Source organism: Nyctereutes procyonoides, unplaced genomic scaffold (genome assembly GCF_905146905.1).
Source record: "Nyctereutes procyonoides isolate TBG_1078 unplaced genomic scaffold, NYPRO_anot_genome, whole genome shotgun sequence".
Taxonomy (NCBI): Eukaryota; Metazoa; Chordata; class Mammalia; order Carnivora; family Canidae; genus Nyctereutes; species Nyctereutes procyonoides.
The window spans coordinates 53,435,134-53,461,091 of NW_026575043.1; the positions used below are offsets into that span (position 1 = coordinate 53,435,134).

General features: G+C 53.2%; 1 protein-coding gene across 1 annotated transcript; it reads left to right on the plus strand.

Moving 5' to 3' along the window:
• Positions 1–838: 838 nt before the first annotated feature.
• SLC8B1 (solute carrier family 8 member B1) lies at positions 839–25,818 on the plus strand. Its single transcript, XM_055323026.1, has 17 exons — positions 839–966; positions 1,374–1,500; positions 2,700–2,949; positions 8,629–8,781; positions 8,888–8,940; positions 9,071–9,127; positions 9,268–9,374; positions 9,458–9,625; positions 10,559–10,666; positions 11,756–11,809; positions 12,043–12,173; positions 14,512–14,653; positions 17,657–17,778; positions 19,719–19,872; positions 20,583–20,663; positions 22,245–22,309; positions 24,698–25,818. Exons 3-17 carry the CDS (start codon positions 2,782–2,784, stop codon positions 24,893–24,895), a joined length of 1,761 nt encoding a protein of 586 aa, XP_055179001.1. The 5' UTR covers positions 839–966; positions 1,374–1,500; positions 2,700–2,781; the 3' UTR covers positions 24,896–25,818.
• The last annotated feature ends 140 nt before the right edge of the window (positions 25,819–25,958 follow it).

Sequence of the window (25,958 nt, forward strand, 5' to 3'; positions counted from 1 at the left end):
ACGGGCATTGGAGCTGGGCCTGGCAGTAAGAGTTTGTCGGGTGGAGGAGCCAAGTTGGCATCGGGGCAGGGAGCTCAGGGGGAGCAGGGGTGCAGCCGTGTGTAAGCGGCAGGGTGTTTAGGCCTTGGGGAGCCCTTCCCGGGCCCGGTCGGGAGTTCGGCCGGCCAAGGAAAGAAAGGGGTGCGAGGGCTGGACGCTGCGTGGGGTCGCCGCCTGCAGCTGATGGGGGCAGCCGCAGGCCCAGCCCGGTCCCTGCCACCCGCAGGCGCGAAGGCGGCGAGCACCGACCCCCCGCAGGCCGGAGCCGGGACGGGGTGTGAGTGCAGCTCGACCCCGCGTCTGCCCCTACGTGCCAGGTTCTTCTTTTAAGAGCGGAACCACTAAGGGGAGCGCTGACCCCAATCAGCAAGGGTCGCGAACTTGCTTGAGGCGTTTCAGGCGGGCCAGGCCGAGGGTCCGCGGGTGAGGCGGGACCCGCCCCTCCGGGCACCTCCCCCAGCACCGCTGCTCGCCGCTCATCCCCGACGCTCGGGGCACAAACCCCCTAGTTCCCTCCTCTAACGCTCCCTCTTCAGCCTCCTGCCGTCGTTACCCGCTAGGTTTTATCTCAGCTTCCGCTTGAGCTGCAAAAGCCGAACCCACAGGCCCTGGAGTGAAAGAAAGTGGCTGGTAGGGAGGACACCACGGCCGCCCCTCGCCCGCCCCCCTCCCCGGCACCGGGGCCTCCCCAGAACCGCGCGGGAGCCTGTGCCTTTAAGGGAGGGGGCGGGGCCAGCCCGCGGGGGGCGTGTCCGGGGCGTGTCCGGGCGTGTCCGGCGGGCCGGCGGGGGCAGGGCCGGGGAAGTGCTCCCGGCTCTGCCACCCGCGGGGCGCCCGGATCCGCCGCGGCGGGGCAGGGGACCGGGAAGGCCGCGAGGCTCGGCGCGGTCGAGGTGCGGAGCTGGCGGGCCCCAGGCCCGGCCCGAGGTAAGCGCAGGCTTCTCGTCCGCCAGGGCGCCGCGGGAGGGCCGGGCGCCGGGACTTCAACTTCTCACCCTCCGAGAAGCATCGGGCAACAGCGCCCCGGCGCCCCGGGGTCGGACACCTGCTCGGTGCAGCCGCAGAGAGCGCTCCGGCCCCGACTTCCCGTCCGCGCCGCCCGCTCTGGGGACGGCGGTGGTCGGGGCGCGGGGCGCGGGGCGCGGGGCGCGGGGCGCGGGGCGCGGGGCGGGCGCTCAGGAGGCGCCCAGTGCTCCCTGTGAATGAGCACGAGGAACTGGCAGCCAGCAGAGGAGGCACGTGGTGATCCCCAAGCTGGCGACACCCGAGGTGCAAGCATTTATCGAGCTCCTATTGTATGCCCCGATGGGCCAGCATTTGTCCCCATTTTGCAGACGCGGAATCGGAAGCTCAGAGAGGTGAAGTGACCTCCCCAAGGCCGCAGGCTCCTACGTGGCTGGGGCTGAAGTGGAAACCTGGTGCCAAGTTTCAGGAACCAACAAAAGAGGGAAAAGTTAACAGGTGAGAAAAGAGCAGTGGGACAGGCCTCTTCTGTTCCTCCATTTCTCTTCTCTTCCTCTGGGGCCTTCTCCACCCCTTCCTGCCCTCAGGTCATTGAGAAATAACTATGCAAAGAATTACAAAAAAATAAATAAATAAATAAATAAATAACGTTGTTTTCTGAACTTTGTGTCTGCTGATGGCAAAAACAAAATGTGCTCGTCCACAGCGGGCGGGTGGAAGAGCCCAAAGAACAAAATCGGTGTGCCAAGGACTTGGTTTCTTTCCTCCAGTTTGAGGTCTTTGGAAGGATTGAAGCTGGTTTTGCCCCGGCAGTGAGGGAAAAGGCAGACGCTAGAATCCAGCTCGGCTCTGCTGCTAACAGCCTGTGTGATTTTGAGCAACTCACTTCCTTCTAGACCTTGATTTCCCCATCAGAGGAGCTGCTGTTGGCTTTGTGACTTCCTTGCCGTGTGACTTTGGGCAGGTTAGGGAACTCCTCTGAGCCCAGCCCTGTCCTCTGTAAGACAGGCAGGTACAATGACCCCTCCACAGTCGTCCTGAGGACTAGAGGAGAGATGTAAGGCACAATGGCTGAGCGAGGACATGGACCTGGCCCCTGGCCCAGGTTTGCTCATCTGTGAAATGGAAATAATAACAGTCCCTCCTCTTGGCCGGTTTCCGGAATTAAATGAGGTCATCTTGTGATAAGTGCTTAGCTCACTGTAAGACCCAGAATGGCATTGCTTAGTCGTCTCAAATTGGTGGCCCAAAGGCCAAGTCCACCCCCAGAAATATGTTTCTATAGTTTTGAGGGCTTGCCAACTCCCCACCACTGCCCGCTTCTGGTATTTATTTCACTTAGCTGGCCCCCCGGAGCTGAAATCTCTGGAGTCCCAGGATTCATCCTTCCAGCCCGGATATTCCAGTCTCAGGCTAGGGGGTGGGTGTGGGTGGGAGAGGCCTGCATCTCCATGGAGACACTATCGGGTACTTAGGAAGGAGGGCATAACTAATCCGCAGGCTGAAGTGGTGGTGGGGGGGAAGCCTGGGGCCCTCCACAGAGCCTCTATGGGGAATGCGGTTCTACACTTGGCTTTCCTTTGTAGGGTTGGGGTAGGGAGGGCAGTTTCCTCAACTGAAAAACTTTTCAGTCCCTTCCTGCACAGGCCTAGGCTCTTTGGTGACGCTGTCCCTCCTTGTCACCTCACTCTCTACAGGCCTCCGGAGCTACGGGTTGTTTGGAAGTGAAACACTGCAGAAGGGGAAGCAGAGAGCGAGGGCCGGCCTCCTTGGGGGCTGATGGCCAGCAGACAGCTGAATCTGCAGCGGGTGCTGAGTTTATTCTGTGTGCTGCTGATGGTGGAGACCGTGTCCGGGGCCAGAGGCTCACTTACAGAGGCCCACATCGGCCCCCAGTTTTCAGCCTCAGGTGTGAACCAGACACCCATGGATGATGTGAGCATCCAGGTAGGAAGAGGGCATCAGGTGCGGGTGTATTCATCCAATCAACAAATATTTCCTGAGCATCTACTATGTGCCAGGCACTGAGCTGAGCCCTGGGGTCTACCAGGGAACAATATAGACAAAGATCCCTGCCTGCCTTCGTGGAGCTAACAGTCTTCTGGGGGGATGGAAGAAGCACAGTAATAAATTTCAGGTGGTAAAATGTTAAGTGTTTTGCCAATTACCTCTCTGGGTGGGAGGTGTGATGGGGAAGGTGTATTTCCAATGATTTCAGAGTCAGGGGTCACAGGTGGCTTCTGTGAAGAAGTGATCTCTGAGCCAAGCCCTGAATGGAAAAAGGAAAATCACTTATACAGACATCTGGAAAAAGAACGTTCCAGGCAAGTTTGCTAGTCTGTCTCCAGGAGAGACTAGCAAGTGCAAAGACCCTGAGGCAGCAGCAAGCTTAGTATGCCCCTGGAGCAGTGAGGAGGCCAGAATGGCTAGAACAGGGTGAATGAGGGAGAGAATGTTAAGAGATGAGGAGATGGGGATGAAGAGGTAATTGGTGGTCAGATTACAAAAGGCTTATAGGCTGAGACTAGGAGATGATATTTGTTTATAATAGTTGGGGGCCGTGGAGGGTTTTGAGCAGAGGGATGTCAAAATCTGATTTATCTCTTCAAAGCAGCTCTCTGGCTTCTCTAGGGAGAATGAATTGAGAGGAGCAAGGGTGGCTGCAGGGAGACCAGTGGGGGGCTTTTGCAGTTATCTAGGTGAGTGGTGGTGGTTGGGGATAGGAAGGGATTGGAGGGATTTAAGATAAATATTGGTGGCACAATGAGCGAGAGGTACTGATGGGTTAGACAGAAGGGCATGGTGGTAGAGTAGAAGAGAGATTTTGGGGGGGTTGGGGGGTGGATATTGGTGCTGTTGACTTGGATGTATGGAGGGAGGAAGAATGGGACCATCTTGGTGAGAGGCAGGAAGTCTTCCTCCCAGGCAGAGAGGGGATAGGTCACTGAGACAGGCCGTGGGAACTTGAATTACGCCATTCTGATGTCTGTAAGCAGAGGACAGGTCACAGTGAAGCCTGAGTTAAAGACTGAAGGCAGGGGACTGCTCACTATGACCCTCTGGAGTCCCTTCCACCTGCAAGGGCCTGGAGATCCTTCCATTCCCCATTCCCAGGAGAATGGAATAACAGGCTCCACCCCTCCACCCCCCACTTGACCTGAAGGGCTGAGTGTTTGGTGCCCATGCCAACTTTGTGGGGCTGCAAGGTACCTTCATGCCTACCTTCAGAGGCTGGTGAACGGGTCATTATACCCATTTTATAGAAGAGAAAGTGGTTTGTGGTTACTGTGGTCATAAAATTCACTGTTACCTCTCCAAGGAGAGGGGCATGCTCCTCGGGGCAGGAAGACTGCGGTAGTCTGTGGCTTGTGCCAGATAATCTCTGAGTTATTGGGCACTTAGGCCAGCGCTGTGTCAGCTCACTCCCCTAAACCTCCAGAGATGGGTCTAAACATCTCTGTGCTGTAGATCAGGGTGCTAAGGTTTAGGGAGGGGAAGCTGGCCAGAGCCAGGAGAGGGCCAAATATTTCCCTGGGTGTCCTTAGTGACTCAGGGAAGAGGATGAGGAGGGAACAGGGAAGAGCTAAAAAGTCACCCACCCCAGACTCAGAGCAGTGCCATGTAACTACACCACCCAGGGCAGAGAGCTGGGGACAGGTGGTGGTGGGCCTTGGCAGGGGTGGTTGGGTGGTTGTGGGGTGAGCATGACCCCCTCAGGATGGGTGCAGGGAGGATGCAGAGGAATGTGATCCTGGAGGCTGACTGGGGGACCTGCCTTGCTAGCTCACGCTGCTGTCAGGGAGATGGAGACAAGCTGTGGTGGGAGTGTCTCCCTGCATCCATCCTGGCTGACCCTGAGGATGGGGAGGATGGAAGGAGAGCAGGCAGGAAGAGGCTACCCTTGCCGAGTTGGGCTGTTTCCCCAGGAGCTTCAACTAGTAACTTTCAGGCAGAGCTGAGTTTGAGGGGTGGGTTATGTGCCCTTGGGCAAGTCACTTTGCCTCTCTGTGCCTCAGTTTTCTAATCTGTTAAGTGGAAAGAATTGTGCTGACCTCCGGGGCCTGTCATGAAGCCTGAGTGAGACGGTGCCCAACACAGTGTGTGGCAAAACAGTTATGAGGACCTCCTGTGTGCCAGGCACTGGGCAAGACTTTGGCAGGAGAGGTAGGCACTAAACAAGTCTATGATCCTACAAATAACTGGAGATTTCAAAACACATAAGTACTTGGAAGGAGAGGACCTGGGGTTGTGAGAATTTATCACTGGGGGATCTACCCTAGGCTGGAGGTGGTTAGGGAAGACTTCCTAGAGGAAGCATCTGGAACTGAGGATTGGAGGATGAACATGGATTAATGAGGACAAAGATGGAATGGGGTACCGGGCCGAAGGGACGGCAGGGGCCATAAGTACAGCAGGCTCGGTGTTGCATTGGCAGAGAGCCAGGGGGCAGGATTGGGGTGATGGCCAGAGAGTTCAGAGTCCAGTAATCTCACCCGCCGCGTGGTGTTGGTGGGAGTTCAGAGAGGGCTGAAGGGTGTGGAGCCCCACGATTTGACAGTTATTTCTCTTTAAATTATGGTGAAATATACATAACATAAAATTCACTATCTGTGAACTTTTTCTGTGTGCTGTTCGGTGGCATTAGCACGTTCACACTGTCATGCGGCCGTCCCCACGATCCACCTCCAGAACTCTTCCATCTTGCAAAACTGAGATTCCATTAAATGAGAACTCCCCACGTCCTCCTCCCCCCACCCCTGCTTTCTGCTTCAGGTCTCCAGGAGTTTGACTAGTCCAGGTACCTCCTATCAATAGAGCTAATGGGTGTTTGTGTTTTGGTGACTGGCTTATTGCACTGAGCATAGTGGTCTCTATTATGGGTGCCCAGAAGGTTCATCCGTGTAGCACGTGTCGGAACTCCCTTCCCTAAAGGCTGAGTAATGGTCTGCCGTATGGATATGCCACATCTTGTTCATCCATTCATCATCCCTCAGGGACATTCCAGTGGCTTCTGATCCTTTTGGCTGTTGTGAACATGGGCATGCACATTTTCTCTCTGAGACCTGGCTTTCTGTTCTTTTTGGTATATGCCCAGAAGCGGATTTACTGGATCATAGGATAATTCTACTTTTTCCCACTGTTACTGAGAAGGAATGGACATCCAGCACTCTGCAAGTGTAAGGCCTACAACACAATGAGTCAACTTACATATATTGTAAAACGGTGACAATAAGCCTGGTTAATATATCTCATCTCATATAGATATTTTATTTACTTTTTGTTTATTTTTTAAGATTTTATTTATTTGTTTATGGGAGGCACAGAGAGAGAGGCAGAGACACAGACAGAGGAAGAAGCAGGCTCCTTGCAGGAAGCCCGATGCGGGGCTCAATCCCAGGACCCTGTCACGAAGCTGAAGACAGACACTCAACCACTGAGCCACCCAGGTGCCCCGATATTTTTTTTTAAAAAAAGGAAAAAAATTTTTCCCCTCATGATGAGAACTCTTACGATATATTGTCCTAACAGCTTTCATACCTACCAGACAGCAGCTCTAACCGGTCACCGTGCTGTGCGTCACATCCCTGTACTGGTAACTCTCTTCAATTTTGGGGGGGAATCGCCGTGTTTTTTTTCCCACAGCCCCGCACCACTTGGCATTCCCACCAGCAGTGCACAGGGGCTCTGACTCCTCCCCATCCCGGCCAATACTTGCTATTTTCTGGCTTTGTTTGCTTTATATAGTAGCTATCCTAATGGGCATGAGGTGGTATTTACAAAGCGTTTAACAGAAAGTTTGAGAAGGGGGAGGGACCTCTCCAGGCAGAGGAGGACAATGCTTAAGCAAATGCACGACACGACGATGGATAAATATCCATTATATAGAGCGCTGCTTCGACAAGTCACTAAGAGGAAGCAAACATTCCAAGAGAAGAGGCTGGCAGTCCGAAGGAATACAGGTGGCCGTCAGCACACGAGAAGGGCACTGACAAGTAACCAGGGACTTGCAATTGAACAGTGAGGAGATTCCTACCACCTCGGCCTGGACAAGGCTTAGTGGCAGGTGCAGGTGCGAGTGTGTATAAGTGAGGCTTGAGGGAGTGTATTTTGGCAGAACCCATCAAATGTCTAAGCTACTTGTCCTTTAGCAAGAGGGATGGGTCCAGCCCATATCTTTTGGATGCTACCATTTTGGTGGGTTTCTGTTGACTTCTAGTTGCCAGCATCTTTTTCCAGAACTGCCCATAAGCATGGTAGGCAGGAAGTGCTGGGGGACCGGCATCTCCCTCCTCAGCATCTTCACCTGATGTCCGATAGGAGTCGGTGTATAAATACCACAGCTCCCCTGCCCCTGGGATTACGAGCCCTGGGAGGGCTGTCCCAATCTGGCCTCGCTGGCCTTCCTTCTCCCATGGCCCCATTGTGATGCTTGTATTTCATACACTTCCCAAATATGTACTTACTCATAAATTCTTGTTTCTGGGGGAACCTAGACTATGATGCACTCTGAGTCAGTACTTTTACTTCTAGAATTCTCTTTTTCAAAATATCCTCACATGCACTCAGAGAGTCATGTGAAAGGATGTTTGTTGCTGGGAATACTAAAAAATCAGGGGCGATATGCCCACCCCTGGGGAAATGTTACCCTTCCCCCCTGGCTGCCTCTCATGTGTCATTCAGAGCATGAAATGTTCCCCTGATGTTTAAAGGACTCTACAGGAGGGATGCCTGGGTGGCTCAGTGATTGAGCATCTGCCTTTGGCTCAGGGCATGATCCTGGGGTCCTGGGATCAAGTCCCACATTGGGGTCCCCACGGGAAGCCTGCTTCTCCCTTTGCCTATGTCTTTGCCTCTCTCTGTGTCTCCCATGAATAAATAAATAAAATCTTAAAAAAAAAAAAAAGACTCTACAGGGAGTCCACAGGGAGTGTGATGGTTAAGGACAGGGTTCTAGAACCTCAAACCAATTGGATTCCAACCCTGTCTACCACTGAGGGGACCCAGGACATGACCTTAGTCTCCTTATCTGTGTATGGGGTGTGATAATAGTCTCTTCCTTGCAAGACTGTGAGACAGATTAATTGAGATAACATTTTAAGGTTCTAGCACTGTGCCTGGCATATAGAAATTACTCATAATGCTTTGACTTTTATCACCTTCTTCATCATTACATGTACCAATATATTAATAGATGGCATTTAGGTGAAGTGGTAAAAGGGAATTGTAGAAACAAGAGATTTGAGGTGGATCCATTTCCGTAAAACAAAGCCAACTGTGTAATAGGTTGTATACACAAGGTCTTTATGCCCGTACAGGGCCCTGGAAACTGATCGTGGTAGGAATTTTGGACAGAGGTGGAATTATGGGGTGTAGGGATGAGAAAGGGGAATTTAGAAATCTTTATATATTGTTTGGTTTTTGTTTTGGGGAACAAAGACGTATTCATGAATTACTTGTGTAAACAAGTTTATTAAAAAAAATTAAAGTGCACAGTTGACACTTGGAGGGTGTTGGGGGTGCTTAGGGGTCGGGCTGAAGGAGGTGGTCTTCAGCTACTTACAAGGTCCTGGTCCAGCTGCCCTCAGGGTGTTGACCCCTGACGCCCCCCTCCATCCCTTCCTGCAGTGTCGTGAGGTGTGCAGCCTGAATGTCTCTGACCGTTGTGACTTCGTCCGGACCACCCCTGACTGCCGCAGCGAAGGGGGTTACCTGAATTACCTCGAAGGCATCTTCTGCAGCTTCCCACCTCACCTCCTCCCTCTGGCCATCACACTCTATGTGAGGCCCTGGCCCAGGGGTTAGGGGCTGAGCGGGGCTGGTGGCCCAAGTTGGACCTAACAGTTCCCTTCCCGCTCTGCACCCCCTCACCCCCCACTCCCCACAGGCTTTCTGGCTGTTTTACCTGTTTCTGATTCTGGGAGTCACCGCGGCAAAGTTGTGAGTGTGGCCTTGGGCTCACATCCAGCTTATAGATGGGAACAGAGTCCCCGGGAGGCTGGCATTCGGGTGACCCCGGGTTTAGGGGAAGGATGGCCGTGAAGGCACACAGTTTGCTTTTCCTCCGTAGCTTCTGCCCTAACTTGTCTGCCATCTCCACCACGCTCAGGCTCTCCCACAATGTGGCAGTATCCTTTAGTCCCGGGCCTGGGCCCCGGAGGCCGGAGGGCGGCTGGAGGGGTGGCTGGGAGACGGGGTGGCGACTCGTGGCCCCAGAAAGGTCGGGCCGGGGCCCCTGCTCTGTGTCCCCTTGACATGCTCCCCACATGGCGTCACCTTCCTGGCGTTTGGGAACGGCGCCCCTGACATCTTCAGCGCCCTGGTGGCTTTCTCGGATCCGCGCACAGCCGGCCTGGCCTTTGGGGCGCTGTTTGGTAAGAGCGGGGGCAGCAGGAGCAGGCGGTGGGGCAGCGGGAGTGGCCACGGGGCGGGCTGAGCTCGGCGTCTCGTCATCCAGGTGCTGGTGTGCTGGTTACCACCGTGGTGGCCGGTGGCATCGCCATCCTGCGCCCCTTCACCGCCGCCTCCAGGCCCTTTCTCAGAGACATCATTTTCTACATGGTAGCCGTGTTCCTGACCTTCACGGCGCTCTACCTCGGCAGGGTCACGCTGGCATGGGCCCTGGGTGAGCAGCCACAGGGTTAGGCAGGGTCATCCCGGGGCTGGCAGGTGGGAGGCCGGGGGGCGGGGTGGGGAGGACAGGGCAGGTGGCCAGCAGGACAGAGTCACTTTTGGTTCCAAGTGAGGGAAACTCTACTCAAAGCTGGCTTGAGCCAAAAAGGGGAACATATGGTTGAGATAACCAAAAGGGTAGGGTTTTGGAGACTGGGGTGATGTTCTGGATTTTCAAAATGTCACATTTTAACAAGCAGTGTAGCCCGGTTGCTGACTGGGGCTAGCAGGGTCCCTGTAGTGTACACTCTCCACTCGTGATCCATGGATAGAGGCACAGTTCACAGAGGGTTATGGAAACCACCGAGGGACACTGGGATGCAGGGATGTCCAGGGATCCGCAGGGGACCAGCAACAGTAGGAGCCCTGAGAGGCAAGGGGATGGTGGCCAGAGCCTAGTGAGAACTGGAGGCCTAGACCTAGTGCTGCCAAGCACAGGCGACAGTCACAGAGGATCCCAGGTTCTGCCTGGGACAGGACCCCACACCAGGGAGGCAGCCTGGAGAAAGTACCACAGACTCTCTTGCTGCCTTCTGATTTGTCATCAGGCCCCTTTGAGCCAAACCCAGTGTAGCCAGAGCTCAGGGCACAGAGCGGGACACCAACCCTTAGCACCTGAATAGGGTCCTGGAGGTCCCTGTCTGTGCCAGGTATTACCTCTTTGATTGCCAGATTATGGGGGGCAGGAAGGGAAGACAGGCCAAGGAGAAGCAGGGTAGTGGGCGTGGGGGGTGGGCGCTCTAGGAAATGGCCAGTTACCTACTGGTACTGGGCTAGGCCCACACAGACCACCACCACCAGGCACCAGCAATAGAACTGACAGTGCTTGTTCTCTGGGGCTGTGGCCAGGACGCCACTTGGTGACGGCTTGCACCCTTGTCTGCAGGTTACCTAGGCTTGTACGTGTTTTATGTGCTCACTGTGGTTCTCTGCACCTGGATCTACCGATGGCAGCGGAGGAGATCCCTGGTCTACTCCATGCCAGGTACTCCAGGTAAGGGTCTGAACTGAGCTCCCAAGGGAGGCCAGTGGGGGCTGGCACCCTCTGCGCCCTTCACTACTCCCTTACATCTCTGGAGGCCAACGTCATTGTCCATTTCCTCTTTGTGCTTTTTCTGCTTATTTTACCAGGGTCCTACCTGCATACTTTTGTTTGTGCTGATTTCGCTTTCATCCTCAGTTTGTCCTGTTTCACCAGCTCTTCCTCCATGCTCTTTCCAGGGCAACATGATCCCCCTTCCCCCGGGTTTGAGCCCAAATGCCTCCATATACACCAGTATGTGTACACACGAACACATGCCTACATAGCACACACACATACAAATACATGTGCGCACAAATAGGTACAGGCACATACCTACGCGACACAGACGTACAGATATACACATGCAGAAATATATATACGTACATACCACACACATACGCAAATCCATATACAACACATGTACGAACATACACAGTTGACCCGTGAACAACATGCAGGTGCCAGTGACTCCCCCTGCAGGAAGTCTGCTGTGATTTTTTTCCTCTCCTCCCCTCTGTCAACTGACCCTTCAGGGTTCAGCACAGATCACGCCTGTGCTGTCTTCTAGACCCATTGTAGCCCATCAGGATGGAGGAAAAGGAGAAATGAGTCCTGGAGAGGGGCCTAAAGTCACACAAAGGCAGGATGGGGACTAGTTATGAAAAAGACTATTTTCCTTTTAGGCCCCTCTTTGCTGGGCTCAGGCTGAGGACTTCCGAGAAAAGTTTCAGACTGAAAAAGAAAAATATGATGGGGTCCAAATTCTGAAAAGTACAAAATGGAAGTCAGCAAATGTTTGAATTGTGTCTTCAAATACGCTTGTTAAATTTGGCTTTGTAGCTACATCATCACATCCGAAGATGTTTTTTGAGTTAGACTCTCTCACTCAATAAGAATCCTGAGCATTCCTGGGGATTGCTGAGAAATGCAAGGTCCGGAGGGCCCAGACACTTGCACCCTGAGAGCAGCCCTGGCCCTGAGGGGTCCTGCCCTGGCCTGGTGGTGAGGAGGGTCTAGGCCCCTTAGCTGGCTCGTGTCACACACTCCTCTCTTCTACAGAAATGCTCTCAGATTCTGAGGAGGAGCCAGTGTCTTCCAACAGCTATGACTACAGTGAGTCTGGACTCTGTGCCCAGCGAGGGTGGGGGCACCAGGGCAGGGCTGGGGGCACAGAGTGGGGAGATGGGATCCGTGAAAGCAGCTTCACCTCCTATTGCACAACAGTTGAGCCAGGCCCTGGGCTGTTCCTTTTTCCAGAGGGTTGGTAGGATTTGGGGGAGCAGAGAGGGTCTCCTGGATGCTGAGCCCACCCTGGACACGTGTCCCTCTCCCCCTTGTACTCCCAGGTGAAGAGTACCGGCCACTGCTCTTCTACCAGGAGACTACGGCTCAGCTCCTGGCCCAGGCCCTCAACCCCCTGGATTACAGGAAGTGGAGGAACAAGCCGGTGTCCTGGAGGGTCCTCAAGGTGTTCAAGGTAGGAGGGGGTACCCTGGAGCCAGGCTTAGGGTTCCGTGACAGCAGCAGGACAGTGGCCACTCAACCATCTCCAGCTCAGTGAGAGGAGAGGGGCCAGGGTCTGCTGAGACCCTCGCAGAATAGATGACCTGGGACTTGATAGGGAAATAGAATTATAGTTTGGCTGATGGCCTGCCCTGCCCCCCATGGAGGAAGGATTGCATCTGGGACAGAGAGAGAGAGGAAGGAACCCCTCCTGACTTGGTGAGGGGGGCCCTGGGGCTGGGATGAGGGAGTAGGTCAAGGGGAGTTCAAATGAGGACAAGATTGGATTGTTCTGACCATTTGCTGCTTTCTTGGACTGAAGTTTCCTGAGGATTAGATCCTAGTGGGGTGCCCAGGCCAGTTTATAGAAGGCACAGCTGTAGCTGCCTTCCACCACCCAGAACAAAAGAGGCAGGGGTCTCACCTCACAGCCCTTATCTCCTCCTGGACGTAACTGGAAGTGACCAACATGAATAGGTTTTAGGCTTCCTCAGTCAGAGAGGGGGGCAAATAATGGAACTATATTTATACTCCACACTGGCTCTGGCAGCATGATGACCTTGGGCCTCTCTGAGCCTCAGTCTCCTCCACTATGAAATGCGGAGAATGATAGTGCCTTCCTTCTGGTGTGGTCGTATTTACAAGTTATTGAGGCAACAATGCTGTGTAACAAACAACCCCCCAAATCGCCCTGACGTACAAGTGACAGTATTTTCTCTCGTTTGTCTGGAGGGACTGTACTTCATTCAGGTTGTGTTTGGAGGCTCAGGTCTGCCCAATATCTCATTCTGGGGTCACTGGGTACTTGGGGGTGTGCCCTTGTCTTGGCACAAGAGGCCAAAGCAAACTTCACAAGCACATTTTAAGTCTCTACTCCTATTGCACTCCCCAACCGCCCACTGGCTGGAGCTAGTCACCTGGCCTCGTTCAACATCAGCGAGGCAGGAAAATATATTCTGCAGACTCTAATCACTTGACGGAGTACGTGGGCGTTTAACTCTGTTGCAGGAAGGAATTGAAGAATTGTGAACAGTAGCAGGCCTCTCACAGTCATTGTGACAATTTAATAAAAACTAATGTGTGAAAGGCCGAGTACGATGCCAAACAGCCATGCCTCATTTCATTGCACTTGGCTTTACTAAGCTTCGCAGACGCTGCGTCTTTTACAGATTGAAGGTTTGTGGCCACCCTGCATTAAGCAGGTCCACTGGCACCACTTTTCCAAAAGCATTTGCTTATGCCGTGACCCCGTGTTACATTCTGGTGTTTCCTGCAATATTTCAAGCTTTTTGCTACTACTATATTGGTCGTGGTGATCTGGGATCGGTGATTACACGTTGCTGGAAGCTCAGATGATGGTTAACATGTTTTAGCAATAAAGTATTTTTTAATTAAGGAATGCACATTTTTTGAGACACCATGCTACACACTTCTAGACAGTGTCACGTAAATGTAACTTGTATATGCACTGGGAAACCACAAAATTCATTTGACTCGCTTTATTGCAACATGCACTTTACTGAGGTGGTTTGGAGGTGAACCCATGATGTCTCGGAGGCTTGCGTGTAGTGAGGGCTCCATCCATGTTATTGTTAACTTAGTTATTGGCTGGGACCACAAGGTGTGGAGTCCATCGGAGCTGGCCTTGTATTCCAGCTTCATGTCCCTTTCTGTGTGTCTTTGGAAATATTCCTTAACCTCTCTGAGCCTCGCTTTCTTTTTCCAGAAGGTGAGAAAAATAATAGTTCCTATGCACGGGGTTGTGTGGTTAGGATTAGTGGATGAGGTGCCGTGGTCAGCTGAGTAATGGCCCCCCAAAGATATCCATGTCCTGATCCCCTGAAACGTGACTATGTTACCTTCATGGCAAAAGGGATTTGCTGCTGTGATGAGGGTCTAGAGATGCAGAGCATCTCCTGGATTATCCGGGTGGGCCTGATGTCATCACAAGGGTCCTTATAGGGAAAGACAGGGGGCAGGGGGGCAGAGTCCGAGGAGATGTGATCCCAGAAGTCCAGCTGGGAGTGACTGGGGGCTATAAGCCAGGAGTGCAGGTGGCCCTGGAAGCTGGAACAGGACCGCGGCCTTGCCAACCCCTTGGTGTTGGGACGCTGTTCCCCAGAGCTCTAAGGGAATACATTTGTGCTGCGGAAGGCACTGGTTTGGGCTTGTGTTCCAGCAGCAGGAGGTGACTACTTCGGGCTCTTGGCCTGGGCCTGCCCAGAGCCACATTCTTGCATAACTGAGCGCAGGGTGCCTCCAGCCCGGCACACCTCCCTGGTGACACCCTCCCGCCTTGGCACACTTGACAGCTGCCCGTGGAGTTTCTGCTGCTGCTCACCGTCCCCGTCGTGGATCCCGACAAGGAGGATGGGAACTGGAAGCGGCCCCTCAACTGCCTGCACCTAGTGATCAGCCCGCTGGTCTTGGCCCTAACCCTGCAGTCGGGGGCCTGTGAGTATCCCCTCCCCCAGGCTAGCCCACCTTCTTCCTCCTCCCCGCATTCCAGAGTTTTCTTCTCAACCACACCTGGGCCCAGGGCTAGAGGCAGAATCCTGGGCAAACAGCAGGCGCTGAATATATGCTTGTGCCGCTTGGGCCATAAGGGACACCAGCCGCCCATGCTCCAGTGGCCCAGCGCCACTGGCTGCAGATGGAGGCTGTGCACGGCTGGCCCTTGGACCAAGTCTAGCCTCTGCTCCTTCGCCTGCATTACAGTGTTTGCAGATTCCACATCAGAGGGCAGGTCTGGCCTTCTCAAGATCCGGGCCACGTTCCTGAGGCAGGATCGGCTGGAGCTGAGAAGGGCACCCTGATGGAGTGGGGGTGCCCACTGTGGGCATCAGGGCAGCCCCCTCCCTTGCCTATTGGGGCGCCTGGCTGGGGGATTGGAGGTTTTTCTGTTGGCTCCAGGCTGTCTCTGCCCTTTCTGACGTGCTCTGGCTCAAGAAATGCCCAGCGTTGCCAGGCGTCTTCCAGTTCCTGCTGCTTTGCCTCTTCCTGTTGTCTATATTTTTTATTTTTTTTAATTTTGTTGTTGTTGTCTATCTTTAATATCTCATGCTGCTGTTCCTCTCTGTCTCCTGGGCACCACCTGGAGGTAGAGGAGGTAGAGGAAGTAGGGCAATGGTGGCAAATGCATAGCTGGGCACGCCGTTTTTTGCTGTAACAAGGTGAGCAAACTCCCTGTGGGTCCCCTCCCAGATTTATGGGGCAGGCGGGACACTCTGAGAGAGCCCATCAGGGCTCCGGTGACCCCAGAGCCGAGAAGGGTGCCCCCTTAGGGGTGCCAGCTGTCTGGTTCGTGCGGCTCTCATTCCCCCGGGCAGGGGCATTGCCGGGAACTCACTTTCATCTCTGTGGCTTCTTAAAAGAGTGGACTCCCAAGCATCAGTCATTCACGAGCCATCTTCTTGATTTTTCTCCCATCATATACTATTCTAGTTGACGTTTTTCTCAAATCTGCTGTTTTTAAACTTAAATTTATTGAAAAGGAAACTATCACACCTGCACCAATAGGAAATTGGCTTCATTGCCAATACATTCAAGGTAACTACAAAGATAAATTCAATAAAAATAACGCATCTGAGCCAGGAGCCCTTGCTCCGTAGGGCATGTAGCAGGTGTTAGAGACGTTACAGACCTATTAGCACCAACGGAGACTCTGAAGGAGAAATCGCTCGCCTGAGATGGGATTCTGACGTGGTAGCGTCTTGTCCACGTTCAGCACCATCTGGTAATAATGGGTCCACACTGGGGAGGTACTGGTTCAGGCTAAAGCATTTGTGACCCCCTTCCGGGCTGAGCCTAAGCAGAGCCTCCCAGCCTCCTCCCTCTCTAGGCGACCCCCAAAGCCATCTTTCTAAAGTGCTGCTTTTCCTATGGTGTGGTCACTTCTCCACTCAAAGACCTCCATGGCTCCCCGGTGCCTCTTGGTGCAAGTCCACACCCCCCAGCCATCCTTAAGGCAGCCTCGTCATCCTGTAGTCTCTTCTGCTTGGTTCCTTCCCACCCAGCTCTCCCCTCTTCCCCTGCAGCCCTTGTACCCTCTCTCTGCTTATGCCTCATTGTACATCCTCAGCACTTGAAGAAGCCCTTCCCGACCACCCCACACTCCAACCACCTCCTAAAATTCCCCCAGAACAGGCGTGGCAAAAACAGAGAAAGGGCCCACGCTCGGGTGTCAGGTTCCAAAGCTAGTGCCACTGGTCAGAAATGTGTTCAGTGAAAATTGTCTCCTGCGATTCACACGATGTGTGGTGGACACGACTTTGTGTATCAGCTCCTTCATGTAATTCTTATGGCAGCTGACATTGGACAGCCAATGAGCTAGACTGGAAAAGAATAAGAGGAAAGTCTTGATAAAGTGTCTGGGCAGCCAAACCATCCATTGCCTTTGAGACCAGTACTGACTCCCTAGTGTTGAAAAGGGTTGTGTGGAGAATTCTGGAGCATATTGCCTGCCTGCGGGGTTTTCAGGTTTTGATATTAAGTCTCTGGAACTTTCATAACTTTTTTTTTTTTTAAGATTTATTCACTGTGGCCCCTGGGTGGCTCAGTTGGTTAAGCATCTGCCTTCAGTTTAGGTCATGATCCCAGGGTCCTGGAATTGAGTGCCATGTCAGGCTTCCTGCTCAGCAAAGTCTGCTTCTTCCTTTCCCTCTTCCTCTGTGTGCTTGTTTGCTCTGTCTGTCTCTCAAATAAATAAATAAGTCTTAAAAAAAATAAAGATTTATTCATTTATTATTTTGGGGGTGGAGGGGCAGAGGAAGAGGGAAAGAGAAATGTCAAGCAGACTCCCTGCTGAGCATGGAGCCCAATGCAGGACTTGATCCCACGACCCTGAGATCACGACTTGAGCTGAAATCAAGAGTCAAATGCTTAGCCGGCTGAGCCACGTGGGCGCCCCCAGAACTTTCATAACTTTTAATGGGTTGGTTTGTGGAGTGGACTTACCAAGAGAGCAGGTCCTGGGCTCCAGGACCAGGGGGTAAGGGTTGGGTTTGACTGTACAGCTCATTTAGCTAAGTGATGCCCATCCATTGGCCATGCCTGGCTGGAGGGTGCTGCCTTGAAGCTCAGTTAGAAGAAGCGTCACTATGATGGTTGATTAGTGATGTCTGCCATGGGCCTGGGAGGGAACAGTGGTGGTGAGTGGGCTTAGCATTCCCATCCTACCCTCAAGGCAGAAGGCTGGGGAGAGTCTGTCGTCTGCCTTCTTTCCAATATGGCTAGCTTCTGGGCAAGGGCTCTGACTTTAATTTCCTTGTCCTTCTGAAGTATCTGGGATAGCTCTGGGGACACTGTATGTCCAAACAATTGAGTGCAAGTGAGCTTTGTCCCTGGGTCTCTCCACCAGGCCCTCCCACCCATCCTGGGGAAAGAGTCCGTCCTCTGGGAGCTGGGGCCAAGCTGAGGTGGTGCCAAGTCCCAGCTCCCTTTCTTGCCTCTCTGCAGATGGTGTCTATGAGATAGGTGGCCTCGTTCCTGTCTGGGCCGTGGTGGTGATTGTGGGCACAGTCGTGGCTGCCGTGACCTTTTTCGCCACCTCCAACAGCGAGCCTCCCAGGTTTCACTGGGTAAGAATCCTTAGCACTCCAAGGTGGGCCAGAGGGGCACTGGAATCTCCCAGGAGGATGTCCGGTTCGTGCCTCTGGGGCAGCCAGGCCAGTAATCACTGTCCGTGATGACGGGTCTTTAAATTCACTTTGAGTAGTTTTGTAACTGTTCGAGGTTCTCTCTCTCTCTTTTTGGTAACAGCTTTTATTTTATTGAGATGTCATTCACATACCATACAATTTGCCTATGTAAAGTATGGGATTCGGTGGTTTTTATTATATTCACAGAGTTGTGCAACAATCACCACTATCAGCTTTAGAGCCTTTCAACACCAAAAAAGAAACCCCATGCCCATTCAGTCGCTCCCCTCACACCTTCCCCCCAACCCCTGGCCACTGCCAGTCTGCTCTCCAGGTCTGTGAAGTTGCCTGTTGGTGACCTTTTCATATAAATGGGATCATATGATATGTGGTTTTTTGCAGCTTTGCATCATGTTTTCAAGGTCCTTGCATATGCACTGGGCAGGGATTAGCGAGTCCCTCCTTTTCATGGCTGACTACCATCCACTGTACGGATGCAGCACGTTTTGTTTATCTGTTCATCATTGGTGGACACGGGTTGTTTCTACTCCAGGGATGTTACAAGGAAGACAGCTGTGACATTTGTGTAAAAATTTGTGTCTGGAAAGAGGCTTTGCTTCTCGGTGTATTCCTGGGTGAAGCTGTGGGGTCAGACTTATGTTTCTCTTTTTGAGGAACGGCCAGCTTCTTTTCTGCTGCCCTCTCGAGGAAGCTTTTCTTTTCTTTTTTCTTTTCTTTTCTTTTCTTATCTTTTCTTTCTTTCTTTTCTTCTTCTATCTTTTCTCTTCTCTTCTCTTCTCTTCTCTTCTCTTCTCTTCTCTTCTCTTCTCTTCTCTTCTCTTCTCTTTTCTTTTTCTCACAGAGAGAGAAGCAGAGACATAGGTAGAGGGAGAAGTAGGCTCCCTGAAGGGAGCCTGATGTGGGACTTGAGCCCAGGACCCTGGGATCACACGCTGAGCTGAAGGCAGATGCTCAACCACTGAGCCACCTAGGTGTCCAGCACCTGTGTTTCTAACAGCCAGGTTCCAGGGATGGAACGGTCTGGTGTTTGCAGTTGTTTTTTTTTTTTTTTTTTTCCATTCTCTCCACCCTGCAGCACTCTGAGGAACTTTTAGGCAGTTTGTTCAGATTTTACATATTTATTGACTTATTTGAGAGAGAGAGAGAGAGAGAGAACACAAGCAGGGCTAATAGCAGAGGGAGAAGCAGACAGGTAGTTTGTTCAGAATTTACTCTTGAAAGTTCAACTAAAATGTTCATTTTTTACTATTTATTGATAAAAACACGTAGCTTTCATCTTGAGAAACTGAGTGTGTCAACCCAAAGGAGGTCAAATTTTCAACAAATTGGTGATTTAGAGAAGTTCAGCTGGTGTTTTTACTGGTTTTTGAAGTCTTGGCACACACTCCAAGATGGATGTCCCTTGAGAACCTAATGCTGAGTGAAAGAGGCCAGTCACAAAAGACCACGTGTTGTGTGAGGCCGCATCTGTGACGCGTCTAGGACAGGTGAATCCATACAGACAGGAAGCAGAGGGGTAGTGGCCTGGGGCTGGAGGAAGGTTGGGTGGGATGGGGAGTCTCTGCTCCTGGGGATGCAGTTTCTTTCTATGGTCATGGGACAGCATTTGGTCCCTAGACTGGAAGCTGAAGAGAGCTATGTCGAGCTCTTTAATACTGACATTTAATACTAACATTTCACTGAGCAGTTAGTATGTGTTCCCTGAACCTATTAACTCATTTATGTTCATGACAATCTCAGAGGGTAGGTACTGTGATCAGCCCAATTTACTGATGAGGAATGGAGACCGTGTCCCTGTTGGGGACCATATCCCTGTTGGGGACTGGCCTTGGTCCCATCAGCACCAATTCTCTCCCCAGCTCTTTGCCTTCCTGGGCTTCCTGACCAGTGCCCTGTGGATCAACGCTGCCGCCACAGAGGTGGTGAACATCTTGCGGTCCCTGGGAGTGGTCTTCAGGCTGAGCAACACTGTCCTGGGGCTCACTCTGCTGGCCTGGGGGAACAGCATAGGAGGTGACTCGGAGTCGGGTGGGGCTCTGGGATGAGTGCAGCCACATTCCCGCTCTTTGCTCCCCTAGCCAGAGCACATGTGCACAGGCCCACTGTTGTTTTGGAATGACCATCACTGGGTAGCGCGGTGAGATGGCCTGGATCGTACCCTGGCCAGGAGACTACAGAAGCCCCAGCCTTTCCCCCAGTCTCTAATGTGTGGACACGTGGCTCCCCAGAGTTCAGGCAGGACATGGAGCCCATTGCGGCCAACCATGCTGAATGTGTACATGGGTGTGTGACATACACAGGCATTCACACATGCGTACATATCCCCTTCTCTAACTATAGCTGCCAGGTTGGGTTAGCTAAGTTGTGCACTGCACAAGAGCATCCAAACAGGGAGTCAGGGGGGCTAAAATCTAGCTCTCCTTCCACTCACCTTTCTGGGCACCTTTTCTGAATTTGTATAAAGTTGCTGTGCATGCTAGCAGTAATGGTAGGTCACACCCAGAGTTGCCCCTGGTGGGAAAAAATGGGGTAAAAAGCATCCAGGAGGGAATTGTACCATGGGATGCTGTGGCCACAGCACACAGCTAGCTAGTGCAAGGCCCAGATGGGCGTTCATCAGTTTTTGTTGACTGAATGCCTGTGGGTAACAATAAGGGGTGAATGACCAAGGAAGGCCAGGGGGAGCCAGTTTCCATTCAAGGCCGTCTCTCGTTTCCACACAGATGCCTTCTCAGACTTCACGCTGGCCCGCCAGGGGTACCCACGGATGGCATTCTCTGCCTGTTTCGGCGGCATCATCTTGAGTATCCTTTGTGGGGCTGCCCTCCCCTTGGCACTGGTGGCACAGGCTCCAGCGTTGTGCTCTGTGGCCCACTCCTGGGATTGGCTCTTGCTCTAACACCTGGAGCAGGTTATACAGCTGTGGGGGCGTCAGCTTCCTCATCTGTAAGATGGGTGCGGAGAGGACTGACCTCAGATGGGTTGTTGTAAGGACTGACCGAGGTGACAGAAATGTGTGGCACCTGGCAAGCACTCAGTGGGTGGCAGTGGCATTTTCAGTAGATGCCCCATGCTGAGCTTTTATGTGCCCTACGGGATGCCCGCCCCTTCTTGCTTAGAGACATCATGGTCCATCAATGTTAGGGGTTGGCAAGCCTGTTCTCACAGGGCCAGAGAGTAAATATTTTAGACGTTGTGGGCCACACCAACCTCTTCTGCAACTGCTGGACTCTGCGCTTATAGCTTGAGAACAGCCATAGGCAGTACAGAAATGAATGGACGTGGCTCTGTTCCAATAAAACTTTATTTAAAAAAGCAGACAGTGGGCCAGATGGGCCTGCAGACTGTAACTTGCCACCTGCCCTGGTCTCTATAGAAAAGACAAGGACAAGCAAGCAGCCTGAGGCTCTGAAAGGAGATGGTCTTGGGTTCCAGTTCTGTTTTTGTTTTTTTGTTTTTTTTTTTAAAGATTTTATTTATTCGTGAGAGACACAGAGAGAGACAGAGGCAGAGACACAGGCAGAGGGAGAAGCAGGCTCCATGCAGGGAGCCTGATGTGGGACTTGATCCCAGGTCTCCAGGATCACACCCTGGGCTGAAGGCGGCGCTAAACCGCTGAGCCACCCGGGCTGCCCCTTGGGTTCCAGTTCTGGCACCACCATGTGCCATCTGTGTGACCTTGGGGCTTTGCACACATCTTACTCTCTGCACCCCAACAATCTCGGTAAATTCAGAACAAGTTGGGATGAAGATCGACGGTGGGGTAAGGCACCCAGGATGGTGCCTGGCATAGGATGTGTGCCCAACAAATGGTGGGTGTTGCTGGTTGTGAAATAAAGTAATATTCCTTGAAAGCACTTGGAGTCCAGCTCTCCCCCGGCTCCACACAAAAGGGCCTGTGGGGTGAGCCTGGTGCCAAGCGGTGGCTGTGCGGCACGGTGGCGGGGACCGTGAGGTGAGCCTGTGGTTTGTAACTCCCCTGCTGGACGGGGCTTTCCTGGGCCCACTGTACCCACTGGGACCTGCTCCTGATCCCTCAGGTTGGGGCCGGAAGGAACAAGCCCCATCTGGAGCAGAGTCCCCCAAACAACACCTAGAGATGGCCTTGACCTCTGCTCTGTCACCAGTCCCCCAAGGGACCATGGGTGGCCACCTCACCTGGCCATAGGGAAGCCAAGTGCTTACCAGGTAGCCAGCACTTCTGTGGCCTCATTCCCTCCTTCCAGACTCAGTGCAAAATGCACACGAGACACTCGCCTTCCTTAAAGGGCTGACACTGGGAGGGCTCTCTTCAGAGAGGGTGCGTAGAACATAAGGCAGGCTGATGCACATGCGGTTGGGGTTGCGGGGTGTCATTCCAGCAAACTTCCTGAGCTGGGCCACAGATATCCTGGTGGGCGTGGGGCTGGGTTGCCTGCTCCAGATCTCCAGGAGCCACACGGACGTGAAGGTGAGCGGCCAGACACTTGTGCCAGGGCCCCTTCTAATGTGGACCCCCCAGGTGGGGGACTTCACATCTCGGAGGGCATCTGCTTGCTGGGGAGGGGCCTTGTCTGAATTTGGGACGAGCCTGATTGGTAGAATGTTTTAAAAATATCTTGCATACAGGGTTGAAAAAAACGTGCTGCTTACAAGTTCACAGGGTAACTGGGATGTGGCTCTGGGGAAGGGGCAGGAGGGCTCTGCATTCAGGTACTGGTCCCATCACTCAAGTCTTGCTGTGTGACTGTGGGTGAGTTAGGGCATCTCTGGGCCTCAGTCTCCTTGCCCATGAAGTGGAGGTGATGGTCTCCCCGCCAAGCTTCCTGGGGAGCAAGCACGAGGTGAGAGCCAGGCCAAACATCTTATCCCACCACTGCCCACGGAGGGCAGACTGAGAGGAGACTAAGGCAGCCATAGCAGGTGGGAGCCTGGCAGGTTTGGAAAAGGTTCTGAGACTCATCAAGTGGGGGTTCTCACATGTCCAGGATGCCCCAGGATTTCCTAGGGGAGCATGAGACCTCGGTCCCAGGAATTCAGGAGGTAGGGGGCTGGAAATTTGCATTTTAAAATAAGTCTAAAATAAGTAGATAGGTGGCTTGAGAAAGCCTGTTCTAACAAGGTTGAAAACCCTAAGGCCTGCAGGGGCCAGGAGGGTAACCAAACCACCTGGGTGACTCAGGTGGGCTGCACGTGGCCAGATACTCCAGATTTTCTAGAGAAGAAATCAGGAGTCCTAGGGGAACTTTTGCTCGCCTCAAATATTGCACAGGGTGACACCCATTCGACCCTCCGGCTGCCAGTTTGCATTGCACATCTGGCATCTCTGTTCTGAAGCACTCGATTCCGAGACCAAAGGAGAGGGAGAGATTGCGACGGGGAGGGGTATGGTTTGCAGCCACCCTGTGAGAGCACTTGGGGTCTTGTGAGGCGGCGTTAATGGGACCGGTCACCCACTGTCTCTGGGCTCCCACTGTCTCAGCTCAGCCAGTGACGGCTCTTGTGGCCTGCTTGTCACTAGCTGGCAGCAGGGCCAGCCTTTGGTGGTGGCCACACCCACAAGCAAATGGCTGCTTACTGACTGCTTGGGAAGTCGTTTTTTTTTTTTTTTTTTTTTTAAGATTTTATTTATTCATGAGAGGCAGAGAGGGGGGTGGCAGAGGGCGAAGCAGGCTTCCTGTGGGGAGCCCGTGCAGGACTCAATCCCAGGACCCCGGGACCTGACCCGCAGGCAGCCGCTCAACCACTGAACCACCCAGTGCTCCGAGAGAGTTTGCTTTTCTTTTCTTTAAATAGATGATCTTTTTTCCTTGAGGTGGGGAGGGGCCGAGGGAGAAAGATAATCTTAAGCAAAGGCTCAATCTCACAATCCTGAGATCGTGACCTGAGCTAAAATCAAGAGGCAAGAGTCGGATGTCCCACCAACGGAGCCACCCAGGTGCCCTGGAAAGTTTGCTTTCCTAAAAGGTAAACATCATCTGCAAATTTTGTTTATACTCTTCCTGGGTTTAATAGGTTACTTTCTTTATCAATTCCCAGGGAGTTCCAGATAATGAGGCTTTAGGGTTGGCTCCCTGAAGGGCCTATTTCTTCCTTTCTCTTGCTCCTGGAGTGTGTGTGTGTGTGTGTGTGTGTGTCCGCGTTCCGCTGCCTTTGTACTGAGTTTAGGAAATGGTCCCCCTGTTAATGAAGTAGGACACAAGGCATCAGGCAAGGTCACCGTGGAAGGTCTTCAGGGAAAGTCATCACGGAAGGATGGCCACAGGGCTGTGCTGGGTGGAGGACACAGCTTGCTCTTAAACACTGCCTGGTGTGGGATTCCATTTCTGGTTCAGAACTGCTGTGCAGATCTGGGTGTGTGTGCAGACGTCACTGTGTGGGGAGGCAGGATAGGGTATGGTCAAGAGCTTGGACGTCGGTTTGGGCTCTGTCACGCACTCGTGACTGTTTGCTCGTCCATGCATTGGGGGTAATGGCACCCCCCTCGCGGGGGATGGGAAGGTGAGAGGCTGGCTGGTGCAGGTCAAACACCCGGCACAGTGGCCAGTGTCGATTCTTCCGTGGATGCTGGACAAACGTTAAGTCTGGAAGGAAGAGAAGTGGGAAGAGGACAGTTTCACTTCTTTCTGCTCTTCTGTAGGGGGGAGAAGTTTGCAGCATCTGCATGGAACATGTACATGTAACGGACGGTCTCAGTTTCCTAGGGCTGCTATGACAGATGACCTCAAGCTAGGTCGCTCAAAGCATGAAACTTCAAGGTGGGACGTGGCCAAAAGGCCCGATAGTCCTGCACTGGCCCCTGCGGGGGCGACCATCAGGTGGCTGCAGTGACCCGGCCTCTCCCTCTGTTCCCCCACAGCTGGAGCCAGATGGACTGTTGGTGTGGGTCTTGGCGGGCGCCCTGGGCCTCAGCCTCGTCTGCTCCCTGGTCTCGGTCCCCCTGCAGTGCTTCCAGCTGAACAAAGTCTACGGCTTCTGCCTGCTTCTCTTCTACAGCAGCTTCCTCGTGGTGGCCCTGCTGACCGAATTTGGGGTGATTCACTTGAAAAGTGTGTGAGTGACGCCACGTGTCTGGGGCCGCCTAGTGGCCGGTAGATGTCACTGCAGGTGGCCGAAAGGAGGCGCGGCCCAGGGGGGCTGTGAACGGGGTGGCTCTCGGTGGGGGGCTGCCACCGCCCTGTGCTCAGAGAATTTCTGGAACATCAGAGACCGGGCTGCGCCGTGGCCGGAGCTGCGCACAGAGGCCAGCCGTCCTTGGATTATCTGTGGGGCTTCTCAGAGGCCGAGTGCCTTCCCCGCCGGTGTCGCCAGACCCGCGCGGTGTTCTAGGGCCTGTAGTCACGTCCTGCTGCCTTCCTGCATCCTCTCCTCAGGGCTCAAACTGCTGCCAAACCCCGGCTTAGGGTGTCAGGGCAATTCCGATGGTGGGTGGGACACCATGGGCCAAGGACATCCTGGGCCGAGTTCTAGAGCTGCACCGTCCGCCAGAAATAGAACATGAGACACACACCCAATTTTGAATCTTCTAGTCACGTTAATAAAAGCCAAAACACAGGTACTGTATCATACACATTATTCAATGGCTCCAAATATTAGCACAGGGCCCTGGCCCCATCATGGCCACCGTATTGGATGGCACAGCTCTAGACTCTACTTCTAGAACGGTCTGCTGGCTGTTGGCAAGCTCCTCCGTGCCCTGAACCTTGGGTTTCCTCAGCTGTGAAACAGGAGTCCGTTCGACTGTGCTCTGTGCCTACCTCAGGGGGAGCCCGGGGCTGGGGTTCCAATGCCTCGAAGCTCCAGGAAAGACGGAGTGAGTGCTTCCCGGTGCCTTCCTGCTGTCACTAGCTCTGGACCTGCCTTTTCAAGAAGCAACTCTTCAGTTTGCCCGACTGCCTTACGCCAGCAGCAGCAAAAGGATTCAACTGTCTTTTTTTCCAGTGCAAAAATTATTAAATATTTCAAGTGTCCAAAGCAGCACACCCATCTTTTACTGCTTCTTCCTTACCTGGGCCAGGTGATGTGTGTTTGGTTCCAAGGCCAAAAGGCTCTTGGGCCTGATGTATCTGAGCTTTGAGGCAGGTCTAGATGTGGGGTGGAGGTGGGGCCAGGAACAACCA

Bases quoted from the DNA above. Each gene is read 5' to 3' on its own strand.
- SLC8B1 (XM_055323026.1), top strand. From the start codon at position 2,782: ATGGCCAGCAGACAGCTGAATCTGCAGCGGGTGCTGAGTTTATTCTGT. The intron at 12,174-14,511 runs GTAGGAGGGGGT...CACACTTGACAG, and splicing joins GGGTCCTCAAGGTGTTCAAG to CTGCCCGTGGAGTTTCTGCT. The intron at 14,654-17,656 runs GTGAGTATCCCC...GCCTCTCTGCAG, and splicing joins AACCCTGCAGTCGGGGGCCT to ATGGTGTCTATGAGATAGGT.